Source organism: Mobula hypostoma, chromosome 25 (assembly GCF_963921235.1).
Source record: "Mobula hypostoma chromosome 25, sMobHyp1.1, whole genome shotgun sequence".
Lineage (NCBI taxonomy): Eukaryota > Metazoa > Chordata > Chondrichthyes > Myliobatiformes > Myliobatidae > Mobula > Mobula hypostoma.
This window is the reverse complement of record NC_086121.1, coordinates 25643229-25659552: the sequence shown is the minus strand read 5'-3', so window position 1 is coordinate 25659552 and position 16324 is coordinate 25643229. Positions and strand designations below refer to the sequence as shown.

The 16324-nt window shown below is 42.1% G+C and overlaps 1 protein-coding gene across 1 annotated transcript in view; it reads left to right on the top strand.

The window, feature by feature from the left end:
* The window catches only part of LOC134337819 (coiled-coil domain-containing protein 30-like), a 119505-nt gene that overhangs the window by 51085 nt on the left and 52096 nt on the right, over window positions 1-16324 (top strand). Inside the window, exons 8-10 of the mRNA XM_063033087.1 lie at window positions 3689-3796; window positions 8095-8195; window positions 13840-14032. Coding sequence (XP_062889157.1) covers window positions 3689-3796; window positions 8095-8195; window positions 13840-14032 — 402 coding nt within the window. The remainder of the gene's footprint in view (window positions 1-3688; window positions 3797-8094; window positions 8196-13839; window positions 14033-16324) is intronic.

The following is a 16324-nucleotide window of genomic DNA, read 5'->3' as shown; positions in this document are numbered from 1 at the left end:
TCTTGTAACGCAGAGTTCAGTTCAGCTTAGTACAGTTCGCAGTAATCGCTGTTGTGCCGTTGGAGAGAGAGAGAGAGAGGCGGGGGATGCAGTTTGTTTCCAGCAGACCTTTGATGTCTTCGCAGTTGGTTTCAGGTGGACCCTTTTATGTCTTCTATCCCACTGTGGTCACCAACTATGACCCCTCTGTTCCGGATACGACTGTTCTTCCACGGTGAACCCGGCACCCAAGCAAGGGCAGACACACACGCCAGGTTCCCACCGATCGTACCTTTACACCCTGTGAGTCTATGGTCGGTTCCCGCGAACCGGACCTCCAAACTCGTACCGACTTGTGGGGGCACACCGCTCTTCCAGGATCTCGTTATCTCATGATCTCGTGGTGCGTCCCGTGGCTAGCGAACCTGCTCTTTTTACTTTCCTGCTGGGGTATCGCCTGTCCATCAAACTTCAAACAGTTCAGGTTCAAAGCAACTGGTCTGTCAATATTCTGAATTGTGTTTCTTTTCTGTTAATCTCTCTCACCTCTCTCATTAGCATTTTGAACGTTTCTCCATTGTCTCTCTTTATCTCTCTCATTAGCATCAATCGCCCGATAACTTGGTTTGGCGTCACAAATGTCAGAGAGCAAACATTTTCCACTCCACTATGTAAGGAAACTAGACACATTTCATCTCCATTCACCCTCAAAATTCCATTCATTGGAATATTTCAACTTTGTCTGGGAATTCCGAAGGTTTATGTACTACAGTTATCTCTCTTTAACAACATTAAAACTTGAGAGGGAGGCTAGGGCAGGGAAATAATGCAAAGAATCCTAAATCCCATCATGACTATAACAACTGATTAAAAGAACACTTTAGATTGCATTTTGTATCAATGAGATACGTGCCCTTCTGGTTCTGAGTATTTCGCACTTGATGAGGAATCTAGTCCTCCTTAGCGGTAGAGGTAAAGGTAATCATTTTGAGAAGTGCTATTGAAGTAGCCTGGATGAGTAACTATAGAATATTTTGTAGCTGGTGTTGGATCTTTGTTTATTTTCTGTTCCTTAGTGTTCTTCTGGAATCGGGAATGACGAGCTGTCTTAATTCTAATGATCATTTATTTTAGAGTTCAAACAAACATACAAATACTAAGCAGCCTACATAAAGAACTGAGAAACAATGCTAAGAGGTAAATAAACAGCAAAGAATGCAAAGACAAAAGGAATAAAGATGGCGCCTCTGAAAAATCCATCGCTTTTATTGTTGAGATAAGGCAAATTCCTTAGATAGATTTAAGCTGAGAAAATCTGCAGATTTTGGAAATGCAAGCGACACAAGCAAAATGCTGGAGGAACTCAGCAGACCAGGCAGCATCTATAGAAAAGAGTAAATATTCAACTGGGCCAAGACCCCTCATCAGGACTGGAAAAAAGGACTTTTGATGAGAACCCAGGAACACTTTATTTTTGTTCTCATTTCGCACAGCGTATTTAATTTTTTTATATATATTTCTTATTGTAATTTACAGGTTTTTCTATTATTATGTACTGCAATGCAAAACAACAGATTTCATGACCACACACACAAAATGCTGGAAGAACTCAGCAGTTCAGGCAGCATCCATGGAAATGTACAAACGATTGACATATCGGACTGAGACCCTTTTTCACGACTGGAAAGGAAGGGGGGAGATGCCAGAATAAAAAGATGGTGTGAGAGAAAGCTAAAAGGTGATAGGTAAAGCCAGGTGGGCAGGAAACATAAAGGGCTGGAGAGGAACAAATCCAATAGCAGAGGAGAAGGGGAAGGAAGATGGGCACCAGGGATAAGTGATAAAGAGGTGAAAAGATGCCAGTTGGAATATAAGGTGTTGCTCTTCCACCCTGAGGGGGGCCTCATCCTAGTGCAAGAGGAGACTATGGACCAACATGTAATGGGAATGGGAATCAGAGTTTAAATGTTTGGCCACCGGGAAGTTCTGCTTTTGGCAGATGGAGCGGAGGTGCTTGACGAACGAGTTCCCAATTTACGTCAGGTCTTACCAGTAGAGGAGTCTGCATTGGAAGCACCGGACACAATAGACGAAGCCAGCAGATTCGCAGGTGAGGTGTTGCCTCACCTGGAAGAACTGTTTGGGGTTCTGAATGGAGGTGAATGGGCAGGTGTGGCACTTTGGCTGCTTGCAGGGATAAATGCTGGGAGGGAGAGTAGTGGGGAGGGAAGAATGAACAAAGGAATCACAGATCCCTGCATGGGGGGGTGGTGGAGGTAAAAATGTGTTTGATGGTAGGATCCCTTTGGAGATGGCGGAAGTTGCAGAGAATGATGTGTTGGATGCAGAGGCTCAAGGGGTGCTAGGTAAGGACAGGAGGAAGTCTGTCCTCGTTAAGGCAGCGGGAAGATGGGATGACACAAACATTCATAAAATGGAGGAGATGCGGGCGAGGACAGCATCAATCATGGAAGAATGGAAACCTCACTCTTTGAAGGATATCTCTAATGTCCTGGAAAGGAAAGCCTCATTCTGGGAACAGATGTGGCAGAGCCGAAGCAACTGGGAAAAAAGGTATAGCATTTTTACAGGAGTTGGGTGGGAAGAGGTATAATTAAGATAGCTGTAGGAATCGGTAGGTTTATAAAAAAAAGTTGGTCGACAGTTTGTCTGCAGGGATAAGACAGAGAGATCAAGAAAAGGGGAGAGAGGTGTCAGAAATAGACCATGTGAATTTAAGGGCTGGTTGGAAGACCTCTTGTGCCAAGATGAGGCCACCCTCAGGGTGGGGAAGCAACACCTCATACTCTGTCTGGGTGGCCATGAACCTGGTTGCATAACATTGATTTCTCCTTATGGTAATAAAAAAGTCATTGAAAAAGTCTCATCCACTCCCTTCTTCTTCTATTCCCCATTCTGGCCATTTACCTCTCCTCACCAGCCTATCACCTCCCCCGGTGCCTTTTCTTTCTCCTGTGGTCTACTCTCCTCTCCTATCAGATTCCTCCTGCTCCAGCCCTTTGCTTTTCCTCCCCACCTGGCTTCACCTATCACTTTCCCCTACTCCCACCTTTTTATTCTGACATCTTCCCCCTTCCTTTCCTGTGCTGAAGAAAGGTCTCAACCCAAAATGTCGATCGTTTGCTCAGTTCCATGGATGCTGCCTGACTACTGAGTTCCTCCAGTATTTTGTGTGTGTGGCTTAGGATTTCCAGCATCTGCAGAATTTCTTGTGTTTAAAATTTCATGACATATGCCAGTGATATTAAACCTGATTCTGATACATTCTGTCTCATTGTCTGACTCACACTGACTACCCTCTGCCTCAATTTTTCACACTCATTCACAACATTCCCTCTCACATTCACACTCACCCATGTTCTTTCTCTCAATGTTTCAACATCTAATACACTCTTTCTCAGATACTCATTCAAAGTCTTTCTGTCATACACATAATCTCTCAATTGCTTCTTATTTTAGCCTCTATCTCATTCACACACATGGATATGTACTCTCACTTTTTCTTTCATTCCTTTTCTTCTGTTGCACCATGGTCCTGGAAAACGTTGTCTCATTTTTACTATGTTCTGGACCAGCAGTTATGGTTGAAATGACAATAAAAAGTGACTTGCCTTGACTTACCTTTCCTCTTCAGTTCATATTGTCTCTATAGTAAATGCTTGCGCGTATATTTCATGTTTCTGAACAGGTAGGAAGCCTTCAAAAGTTCCAACCATCACAGACTGGACAAGGCAGTGATCCTCACCACATGGAGCACATCGAACCATCTTCCGAGTCTGCAGACTTCGACACAGTTGTAAGTTGCCAATAAAATGGATCAATGGTATACAAATTAAAATCAATTTAACTTAACATTTGGGTCAATTTTTTGTTAAATCACTCTCTGAAAGCAGTCCATTGAGTGAATGACCTGCACAATTGTGACACAATTCCCCTTATTCTGCTTCTCTTGGAGTGCTACAGGTACATTAGGACCTTGTCTTGAGACATCAGTCATAGGTTCCATTATTCCTGAGGTAATGAAGTTTTAATGTTGCACCACCAAACAGGAAAAAGTTATCTGGAAGTCATCAGGCTGTCATCCAATGGCAGCCAGCACTGAACTGCCCATTACTAGCTACTTCCTTGATCTGTAGAGATGTCTATTGACTGTAAATATATACTTGAGAGCCTGCTGCAGAGCCCATCATGAATTGTATTATGTAATTTTTAGGTGGAAGCAGCAAAGTTCATCTCCAGGAATCAACGAATGAAATAGACATCTTTTTTCTTCCCCACTGTTTAAAGTTCAAATTTATTATCAAAATATGTACATCACATACAAAATCAATTATTCTTTTATTATTCCTCACTCTTCCCTAGTGGGATCCAGTTCAAAAACTGGATATCCAAGAACAGCCTTTAATAGAAAGTCATTCACCATCTGTTCGTAAGAAAAAAAAATCCTATGAATCTTCAGTTTTACTTGTTAGGGTAAGTGGTAAAGTAAACCTGCTTTCTTATTTGTTTAGTATATATAAAGTTCAAAGTAAAATTTATTATCAGAGTACGTACATGTCACCATGTACAGCCCTGAGATTCTTTTTCCTGTGGGCATACTTAGCAAATCTATAAAACAGTAACTGTAAACAGGTTCAATGAACAACAAACTGTGAAATACAAATATAAATAAATAGCAATAAACAAATATTATGAAATAACAAGATAAAGAGTCCTTAAAGTGAGACCATCAGTTGTGGGAACTTCAGAAATAGAATGAGTGTAGTTATCCTCTTTTGCTCAAGAGCCTGATTGTTGAGGAGTAGCAGCTGTTCTTGAACCTGGTGGTGCGAGTCCTGAGGCACCTGTACCTTCTACCTGATGGAGATAGCGAGAAAAGAGCATAACGGTGTGGTGAGGATCTTTGACGATGGATGCTGCTTTTCTCTGGCAATGTGGCACATAGATGTGCTCAATGTTTGGGAGGGCTTTACCCGTAATGTACTGGGCCGAACCCACTACCTCTTGTAGGATTTTCTGCTCAAAGGTATTGGTGTTCCCATATCAGGCCGTAATGCAGTCAGTTGGCACACTTTCCACCACACATCTACAGTATGCCTAGTCTTGTATAGTAGTGAGCTGTACATATCAAGTTGCTAAATTTGGTCTCAGTGGCCTTAAGTTACATTATCTAAATGTCCCATTACAGAATGGCGCCATGGGTGGGACGTGTCCTTCCAGGAGATGACTGAAATAGAAGTATTTATAAGAAAGGTTATGAAAAGTAGTTACTTTTATCTGGAAAATGAATGAGCACTCGGTGTAGATTAATATGTGTTAATGTTCATTTGTATTGGTGATTATGTAACAATGATGTAATCTGTTAGGACTGGCAGTAACAAAGGTACTTCTTTCTTTGGTTTAATATTCTTCTTCAGTTCACTTTGTATTTATGGTAGAAGCTTGCATCTTATTTTCATTTCTGTTCAGTTTGAAAGCCACAAAATATTCAACCATTACGCTCTGAAGAAGTGATTATTTCCTCCCATCTGCGACCAGAGACATCCCTTACTAGATTAGATTAGATTCAACTTTATTGTCATTGTGCCGAGTACAGATACAAAGCCAATCAAATGCAATTAGCATCTGACCAGAAGTGCAAAAGAACAGTATCATTTACAAAATAACTGTGAATTAAAAAGTAAGTGCTACACCATGCAAATATAAAAGTACTGAGACAGTACATTATGGGTGCAATACTGCTTAGCGCTGTGATGTGAGGTTCAGCAGGGTCACAGCCTCAGGGAAGAAGCTCTTCCTGTGCCTGCTGGTGCGGGAGCGGAGGCTCCTGTGGCGCCTACCGGATGGGAGAAGAGTAAAAAGTCCATGGTTAGGGTGAGATACATCCCTGATAATGCTTTTCGCCCTGCCCAGGCAGTGTTTATGGTAGATGTTCTCAATGGTGGGCAATTGGGTGCCGATAATCCACTGGGCAGTTTTCATCACACACTGGAGTGCTTTGCGGTCCAATATGGGACAATTGCCGTACCACACTGAGATGCAGTTGGTGAGTATGCTCTCAATGGTACAGCGGTAAAAGTCCGTCAGTATCCTGGGACAGAGGTGAGCTTTCTTGATGCTCCGCAGGAAATAAAGGTGCTGTTGCGCCTTTTTGATCAGGATGGAGGAGTTCAGGGACCAGGTGAGATCCTCGGAAATGTGGACATCAAGGAATTTGAAGCTTGATACACGCTCCACTACAGCTCTGTTGATGTAGATGGGGACGTGAGTGTGGCTCCTAGCATGCCTGAAGTCCACAATGATCTCCTTGGTCTTCTGGGTGTTAAGGGCCAGGTTGTTGTCGGCACACCACGCGGCCAGGTGCTGGACCTCGTCCCTGTAGGCCGTCTCATCATCCCCTCTGATCAGACCAACCACCATGGTGTCATCTGCGAACTTCATTATGGAGTTAGAACCATGTACAGGAACGCAGGCATAGGTGAAAAGGGAGTACAGAAGAGGGCTCAGCACGCAGCCTTGAGGCACGCCGGTGTTCAGGGTGAGAGTGGAGGAGGAGAGGTTGTCTAACTAAACATATTGGGGTCTGTTAGTCAGAAAGTCCAAGGTCCAATTGCAGAGGGATGAGCTGATACCAAGCTGGCGAAATTTTGGCGATCAGCTTGGAGGGGATCACAGTATTGAATGCCGAACTAAAGTCAATGAACAGCATTCTGATGTAAGAGTTGGGGCTGTTCAGGTGGGTCAGGGCAGAGTGAAGTGCCGTGGAGATGGTGTCTTCTGTAGACCTGTTGATGCGAAAGGCAAATTGATGGGGGTCCAGGGTAGAGGGCAGACAGGATTTCAGATGTGATAGAACCAGTCTCTCAAAGCACTTTGCAATGATGGGGGTGAGTGCAACTGGGCGGAAGTCATTTAGGCCCGTGGCAGTGGAATGCTTTGGCACTGGCACGATGGTGGCAATCTTGAAGCTTGTGGGGACAACTGCCTGGGCCAGGGGCAGATTGAAAATGTCCGTGAAGACCCCGGCCAACTGCCCTGCACAGATTCTGAGCACACGGCCAGGTATTCCATCCGGACCAGCTACCTTCCGTATATTCACCCTGCTCAGGGTGGCACAAATGTCGGAGATGGAAAGTGAGATAGGCAGTTCACCAGGTGGGAGATCCGCTTTGAGGGTGACCTCCTTGTTCCCTCGGTCAAAGCGAGCGTAGTAGTAATTGGGCTCATCAGGGAGAGAAATATACATTTGCAAAATATAGTCCCAAAAGACATGCACAGCATAAGGCACATTTAGCATAAATAAGCTAACAGTAAAATACAGTCACACAAAAAGTCAAAAAACCTGAATCCATTAATGTCGCAGCAGTCTGCAGTCAAAAGCAATACAGCCTGTCTTCTACTGAGCAATAGTCATAGTCGTAGTCATACTTTATTGATCCCGGGGGAAATTGGTTTTCGTTACGGTTGCACCATAAGTAATAAATAGTAATAAAACCATAAATAGTTAAATAGTAATATGTAAATTATGCCAGAAAATAAATCCAGGACCAGCCTATTGGCTCAGGGTGTCTGACCCTCCAAGGGAGGAGTTGTAAAGTTTGATGGCCACAGGCAGGAATGACTTCCTGTGACGCTCTGTGTCGCATCTCGGTGGAATGAGATTGGGGGGCAGCACTGACTCCAGCATGGATGCTGTTCCACACCACCTCCTGCACTCCTGTGAAATGCCCAACTCAGACGCTCCCCCTTGGTGGCTGTAAGCAGGCGACACTGCAGCTTGAGGCCTATTCCCCTCTATGACCAAGGCCACCCAGCTCCTCCACCATCCACCCCTGCGTTTGCCAATAAATCAATGAGCTGGACTCGCAGCATTCCACACCATTAATGTCCTACAGAGTCTTGCGATCACAACAGAAACAACTAAGACAATCAGTTGCTGTCAGACTGTACACCTCCTCCACATAACAACGTCTCTCTTGCAGGAAGCATCATGGTCCATACCAAGTCCAGCTCCTTTCTTAAACCAATAGGTTTCATCTCCACTGTTTATTGCGATTACCAATTTCACTTTCATTGTTTATCTCTTTTACTCAGGACAACCTTAACCAAGATCTGGAACAAGAATCAATTGGCTCCGATACATCCCCTTCAATTTATGACAGCCATCACCCAAGAACAGAACAACTCCACAAAAGGTGCATAGATCCTGAACTATCGAGATTTGGAAATAAGGGAAAAAGGATGCCAAGATATTTCTTTCTCAAGAATGCCTTTCATGATGCTGTGAAAAGCAAGTGTTATTTTGAAGTTAGAGGTAGCTCAGTGGAGTTTGTTTGATCCAATGATTTGAGTTCATGCTATTTGCTTATATTGTCACTCAAAGAGTGGGAATAAACGGGACCTTTTCAGAATGGCAGACGGTGACTAGTGGGGTACCGCAAGGCTCAGTGCTGGGACCCCAGTTGTTTACAATATATATTAATGACTTGGATGAGGGAATTAAATGCAGCATCTCCAAGTTCGCGGATGACACGAAGCTGGGTGGCAGTGTTAGCTGTGAGGAGGATGCTAAGAGGATGCAGGGTGACTTGGATAGGTTGGGTGAGTGGGCAAATGCAATTTAATGTGGATAAATGTGAAGTTATCCACTTTGGTGGCAAAAATAGGAAAACAGATTATTATCTGAATGGTGGCCGATTAGGAAAAGGGGAGGTGCAAAGAGACCTGGGTGTCATTATACACCAGTCATTGAAAGTGGGCATGCAGGTACAGCAGGCGGTGAAAAAGGCGAATGGTATGCTGGCATTTATAACGAGAGGATTCGAGTACAGGAGCAGGGAGGTACTACTGCAGTTGTACAAGGCCTTGGTGAGACCACACCTGGAGTATTGTGTGCAGTTTTGGTCCCCTAATCTGAGGAAAGACATCCTTGCCATAGAGGGAGTACAAAGAAGGTTCACCAGATTGATTCCTGGCATGGCAGGACTTTCATATGAAGAAAGACTGGATGAACTGGGCTTGTACTCGTTGGAATTTAGAAGATTGAGGGGGGATCTGATTGAAAAGTATAAAATCCTAAAGGGATTGGACAGGTTAGATGCAGGAAGATTGTTCCCGATGTTGGGGAAGTCCAGAACGAGGGGTCACAGTTTGAGGATAAAGGGGAAGCCTTTTAGGACCGAGATTAGGAAAAACTTCTTCACACAGAGAGTGGTGAATCTGTGGCAGAACTGTTTTCTGCCACAGGAAACAGTTGAGGCCAGTTCATTGGCTATATTTAAGAGGGAGTTAGATATGGCCCTTGTGGCTACGGGGATCAGGGGGTATGGAGGGAAGGCTGGGGCGGGGTTCTGAGTTGGATGATCAGCCATGATCATAATAAATGGCGGTGCAGGCTCGAAGGGCCGAATGGCCTACTCCTGCACCTATTTTCTATGTTTCTATGTTTCTATTGAAAATAGGGTATTATTAAGTGACTTAAAGCAAGGTATTCACTGCCTGTTTGGCATTAGGTACCAATGTGCATAGTGATTCTCTTCATCATCCTGCTTTGACATTTTTAAATAATTTAATGGTTCCATTTAATTTCAGAGAATGTAAACAATATACAACCTGAAATTCTTACTCTTTGCAGACATTCTTGAAACAGAAGAAAATCCCAAAGAATGAATGACAGATTTACGTTTAGGGACTTACATATTCTCTGCTCAATATCCACAAAGCTTCTCTGTTGTTTTATTTTTCTTAACAGAGTTTAGTAAAACATATGGTTTCTAGAAAAGATATAATTAAAAATACTTTCTAACAGTGCTTGACTAGCAGTTTCTGCATAAGCTACCTCTCTCCTTTGACTATTCTCTCAGTGAGTGCATAAAACATCATAAATGTCAGGATGTGACAGTTCATACATTGTTTTCACAGGTATCTAGTTTCTGTCTTCATCCAATTTTGCAGCACATTTTTTGCTCACATCATTTGGCTAGGAAGGAGAAACTTATAAAATTTATAAAAATAAAGACCCCTTTGCTAACTTTTACTGCTGATTTTTGTAGGATATAAGGTTACCTTAAAATCTCCATCTCAATGGCAGTAAAGTTGCCAAATTGCTCAAAGTCTTATCTTTTTTAACGAACTATTCAAAAATCCACTAGACATCTGCAATCAAAGCAGTGGAAAATGATATCTGCAATAATCAGAATATAACAATGCGGAAAACCATAATTTACCACATAATTAAAAATGTCCATAAAGAATCTCCAGCTCTTCCTGTAACTGTGTCTATTCTGTGGGTAATTCTCAAAAATTATTATTTCACCATAGCCTCCATTTGTTTCAATATCATTTTCCTGTATTTTTTTTAGATTATGAGGACACACAGTCCTCTTTTATTGTCATTTAGTAATGCATGCATTAAGAAATGATACAATTTGTTCCTCCAGAATGATATCGCAGAAACACAAGACAAATCAAGACTAAAAAAACTGACAATAACCACATAATTATAACATATAGTTACAACAGTGCAAAGCAATACTGTAATTCGATGAAGAACAGGCCATGGGCACGTAAAAAAAAAGTCTCAAAGTCTCTCGAAAGTCACATCATCTCATGCAGACGGTTGAAGGGAGAAACTTACTTCCATGAGCTTCCAGCGCCGCAAACTTGCTGATGCAGCATCCTGGAAGCACCCGACCACAGCCGACTCTGAGTCCGTCTGAAAATTTCGCCCCCAACCAGCCCTCCGACACCGAGCACCATCTCTGCCGAGCGCTTCAACCCCGGCCCCGCAAGAGGCCATAGGCAAAGCCAAGGATTTGGGGTCTTCCCCGCCGGAGATTCTCAATCGTACAGTAGCAGTGGCAGCAAAGTAGGCACTTCAGAAGTTTCTCCAGATGTTCTTCCATGCTTCTTCACATCTGTCTCCATCAAATCAGGATTGTGCACGGCATCCCACTTCACAAATCCAATATCATTCAGAGTGGCCGCGCGCATTGCATCGCGCCGCCATCTATCTGCCATATTCATATTCCTCTAGTTTTTTATGTTTAACTCTATTTAGACTGTATTGATGTTTTCCCTTTTGGGGTTGTGCTATCATATTAACCGTTTACCTCACTCTCTGAGGGCACCATAATGATTTTGTTAGGTGACTGTGTAAGTTTGAGATCAGTTATTCAGTGCAAATTCATCGTGTAGTTCTGTAAGTAAATTGCTTCACATTTGCATGTACACCAGCACTGTTAACATATTATGCTACATATGTGAGTTGATGTAAACTAAGGTCTCTTTTATTGCATTGGTCCCATTATCTGAGATAAGGCCCAAGGTGTCCAGTCAATGCAATTGCAGTTTTTCTTCAGCATTTATTTTTCACTCTTCCAAATGACCATCCCAAACCCAATGACATCCCTCCTCCACCTCCAATTTACCAGATTTCTTCCTTGACACTCATTAAAACTCTGGGTTGATTTCCCTTTCTCCTAGTAATAATTGATTACCTTTTACTGATTCATTCTGATAACAGCATCTTAAATCAAATTACCTTTGACACGAACAGTCTTGGAAACAAATTGGGCCTTACCTGGTGGTGTAACACTGGAGAGAGGAGGAAATTGGTCAAACAGAACCATTCTTGGAAACAATCTTATAAGTTACAGCCAAGCCATCAAAAGACAAAATTTACAATGCAAATTATCAAAATGCTGTACATTTGATATCTACAGTTAATTTGTTGAATTTGTAAAGCTGTTATACTCCTTGCTGTGCCTTTAAACTGGAAATAGTGGTGGAGCAGTTAAGTGCCAACATTCTATTAAACCATCTACCCTGTTACTTACTGTGCAGATTTAGGTCATTGATGCTTTTCCCTCAAGTAGGTTGCAAATCACTTCCCACCATGACCTGTGAGACATAACACTCACTAATGCACCACAGCTACTGATTTCAGACTGCAACTTCAATTGAATTTTCAAGTATTGTGAACCTAGGCCAGTTGGATTGAGAGGTACTCATGAGTCAAAGATATCGGTGAGATTGGAAGTAGCCAGACTATTGTCACATAGGACGTTGCTGTGTAGCTCAAAGATTTTGAAGCACACATATAAGGATAATGAAACAAGAAAGGCACAGGATGTATAACTTCACTAAAACCTTTTTCATATTTATATTACTTAATCATTTTCTGTTCTAGCTGTTTCTGAATACTCTATTATTGATGAAAAGTATTCACGGTTTTTGTAGATAACATGATTTCCTGTATTTCCTGTTGTGGCAGCCTCAGACCTTGCCATGCTTCATCTGGAAAGGTTGCTAATAAGAGTACTACCAATGTATAACTATTGAGAGATAGATATCTCTGTAACAAAAAGTTGGAAGAAGCACTCCCTTTTAGTTCAAACACACTCTTCATTCCAGTGCAAACCTTAACTTCAGGCATGCAAAACCCCTCTATTTTCTCAGTCCAGATAAAGGGTCTTGACCCAAGATGTCACCTGTCCCATCTCCCTCTGCAGATGCTCCCCGACCTTCTGAGTTCTTGCAGCAGTTTGTATTTTGCTCCAGATTCCAATATCTGCAATCTCTTCTCTCTCTTGAAATTAAAGTCCTTGACGTCATCCCACCTACCACAAACTTCTGGTTCTATTATATTGAAGAATGATATCTCTATTAAGACCTTCAAAACAATTGTGATGCAATTGCATTGAATCATTATCATGTACATTTTTCTGCATAATATTTTGGGTATCCAAAGGATATGATTCTTAGTTCCTTTTCTGCTTTTTTTCAGTCTTCCTGTGTATTTATTAGGGCAGACCACATAGATAAAAAGGGATCATTTCAGGAAGAACTACCAGAATGTACCAAAGAAATTAGACAGCTTAGTATAAGATAGAAAAATACGTAGCTTTATATCTTGCCACATGAAGCTAAATCAGTCTGGGAATATTTCAGTTTGTGAAGCTTTCAGTGAACAAGACTGGTTCTTTAATTTAGTTCAGTTAATCACTTAATTCTTCATCAGAAGGTCATGATGTGAAGTCCCATGTAATTGACACATTATGGTACTGAGGAATATGGTATTATCTTAGTTAATTTTTTCCCAACTGTTCTTTTTATTTATTTATTTGTTATTGAGATAAAGTGCAGAAATGACCCTTCGAGCCACACCCCCCAGTAATCCCCCCAATTTAATCCTAGCCCAAACAGTGACCAATTAACCTACCAACCAATATGTCTTTGGACTGTGGGAGGAAACCAGAGCACCTGGAGGAAACCCTCACAGTCATGGGGAGAACGTACACTCTCCTTACAGGCAGTGGTGGGAATTGAACCCAAGTCGCCAGTACCGTAGAGCGTTGTGCTAACCACTATGCTACTGTGCCGCCCATTCTAACATTCCTCCTCAAGCAGCATTGCCAAGAAGAGTCTTTCTTTCCCAATATCACAATATGTATATTAAACAGTTTGAGAGGTTACAGTAAATCATTATTAACATAATAGTCTGTTTTTTTTTCCTTAATGTAATTGTCTAGTGTCTTTGTTAATGAAGGCACCATTGAGTTTACCTGGTGGATAGAGTTGAGCTGAAACTCAGGTTTCCTATCAAGGTCACAGTTTAGTAATCCCTGGTGCAAACTGCATTCTTGTAATGACCCAGTGAGAGTAAGGTCAGGCTTGAATACTGTCACAAGTTAAGTATTCTGTTAATAACTTTCTGAGGTCATCTATAAAGGGTAGAAATTCTACTATGATGTGGATTAATAGAAAAGGAAGAATATCATCAAAAGTGAGAGAATAAATATTTTTACATTAAAAGGCAGAACTGTGTTTGTGCTCCAGGTGCCATCATGAGATTAATCGGCTTGAATTCAAGAACCATGAGCTGCAGCGCAAGTTGCATAAATATCAACAAGAGCTTGAAGAGGTGATGCTGATGAAGGAGACTCTTGAATCCACTCTGGAAAGTTACCGGAATCATTCAAAAGATGACAGGCATAGCAATGACTGTGAAAAGGAAGTACTCAAAGCCAAGGTTAGCCTGAACAGAAAATGACAATTGATTACTCTTGTGTAGATCAAAGATGATGGTGGGTTTGTAATATGCCTGTTTATTTTTATAATACACTTTTTATGAAGTTCAAGTCTGGATTGAATAGACCTTTTCTAATCATTTTCTCTTAGTTGTGGTGTCTAGATGAAATTCCCTCACTATGTAAACCTTTAAGAGTTGACTGACAAGAGGAGATCAAACCCAAGCCTGCCTCACTTGACACTTACAAAATCTTTAAGGCAGATAGGGAAGTAAAATTAGAAAGCTGTTTGTTCTAGAAAAATGATTTTGGTGGGAATGGTGATGAAGCACACAACAGACCAAGACAAACCTCAGACAGAAAGGGCAGATATAATGACAGTACATTTTGCTTGGGAAAAAATGAGTGGTTATAATCCATGAGAAGTAATAAGATTCTTTGAATTACCATCCTTGTGGCAGCCTGTCTCTCCTATTTTACTTCCATTACAGACAGACAATTCTACACCAATGTGATGTGTTCCAAGATCATATTGATGCTGCAAAGGACAGTGAATTTTGAGGTTGGATGGGAAAGGAATGTCAAGATTCCTGAATTAAGGGAGTGGGAAATATTTGCCCTCTGAACTTAGTGTAGAAAACTAGCTTTTCAAAACGAGAACAGGAGGAAATCTGCAGATGCTGGAAATTCAAGCAACACACATCAAAGTTGCCGGTGAACGCAGCAGGCCAGGCAGCATCTCTAAGAAGAGGTACAGTCGACGTTTCGGGCTGAGACCCTTCGTCAGGACTAACTGAAAGAAGAGCTAGTAAGAGATTTGAAAGTGGGAGGGGGAGGGGGAGATCCAAAATGATAGAAGGCAGGACGGGGAGGGATGGAGCCAAGAGCTGGGCAGTTGATTGGCAAAAGGGATATGACAGGATCATGGGACAGGAGGCCGGGGCTCCTCCTCCCACTTTCAAATCTCTTACTAGCTCTTCTTTCAGTTAGTCCTGACGAAGGGTCTCGGCCCGAAACGTCGACTGTACCTCTTCCTAGAGATGCTGCCTGGCCTGCTGCGTTCACCAGCAACTTTGATGTGTGTTTTTTCAAAACAAGAGCTTTTCTGTATTTTTTCAGAATGACTATGATCAGATTTCATTAATAGGTAACTGGTAGATTCTTTATTATGCTTTTTTCCCTATTTCACTTGTTATATATATTTGACTTTTTACAGCAGACATTTTGTTGAATTGAGCCCAAGCTGTCACGGTCTGTCACAACAACCCCTGCTTATAACCTACTCCTATTGTTTAACACCACTATTGGCGTCCTTTATTAATAAGTATAAGAATACCCTTCAGTCCATAAGCATGAATCTACAAGGATCCCAACTGTGCCTGCTTTTTACTGGCTACATTGAACAGTCCATGTTCCAAGTCTTCCCTGGTAATGCTCCCTAACTCAGACATCCCACCCTGCAAAAACTCATTTCAGGGAGGTAGCACGACCACCCCCACCCCTGCAACCCCATATCCCTCCCCACCCCCGGTTGACCTCCAAGGGTGAATGTATACAGGATATTTGATTATATATTCCTCGTTGAGTATTTTGTTCGCAGTCTCAATGATAATAGCTAAATGCTAATGCGAATAGCTTTTCTATTTCTTTTGCAAACTTTCCTTGTTCGATGATGTGGCTTGCTTGGCAGATTTGAGTATTTTGCCAGAAGTCTCATTCTCATAGCAGTCTGTGTCAATTATTTTGTTAATTTTGCAAGACATCAGATTCTTTTTTTATTCTATTACAACTTTAAGCAAGTCTACAGGGAGTTTGGTCTCATCACATAGGACATCAATAGAGTAGCTCCTTAGCAGCTAACCAGCTAGTTTAAATAACGTTAGCTATGCTAATAAACGAATGACACCTGTTAAACTCACCTCAACATGTCTTTTACAGTCTTAACCCACCATGGACAATAGAAAAGTCACTGTTGCAAACAGTGCAGCGAGCAACACTGTCATTATTTTTGACCCCTGTTAGACTTTAGTGTAGTCTGGGGTGAAGTATGTTTTATATTTTCTTTTTTTGGAACACTCTGCCATGGCGCTGCAGGACACTAAACTGAACTGATGGACAATGAAAGAGAGAGAGAGGTCGACTGTAAAGCCCGCCCACAGAGAAAACTGAGGGGTCTACTTAGCACAAAGAGAGACCAATCAGGATGCTCTCTCCCCCTCCCTCTCCCCTTCCCTCTCCCCCTCCTTCTCTCCCGCTCCCTCTCTCCCCCTCGCTCGCTCTCAAAAAAATCGATT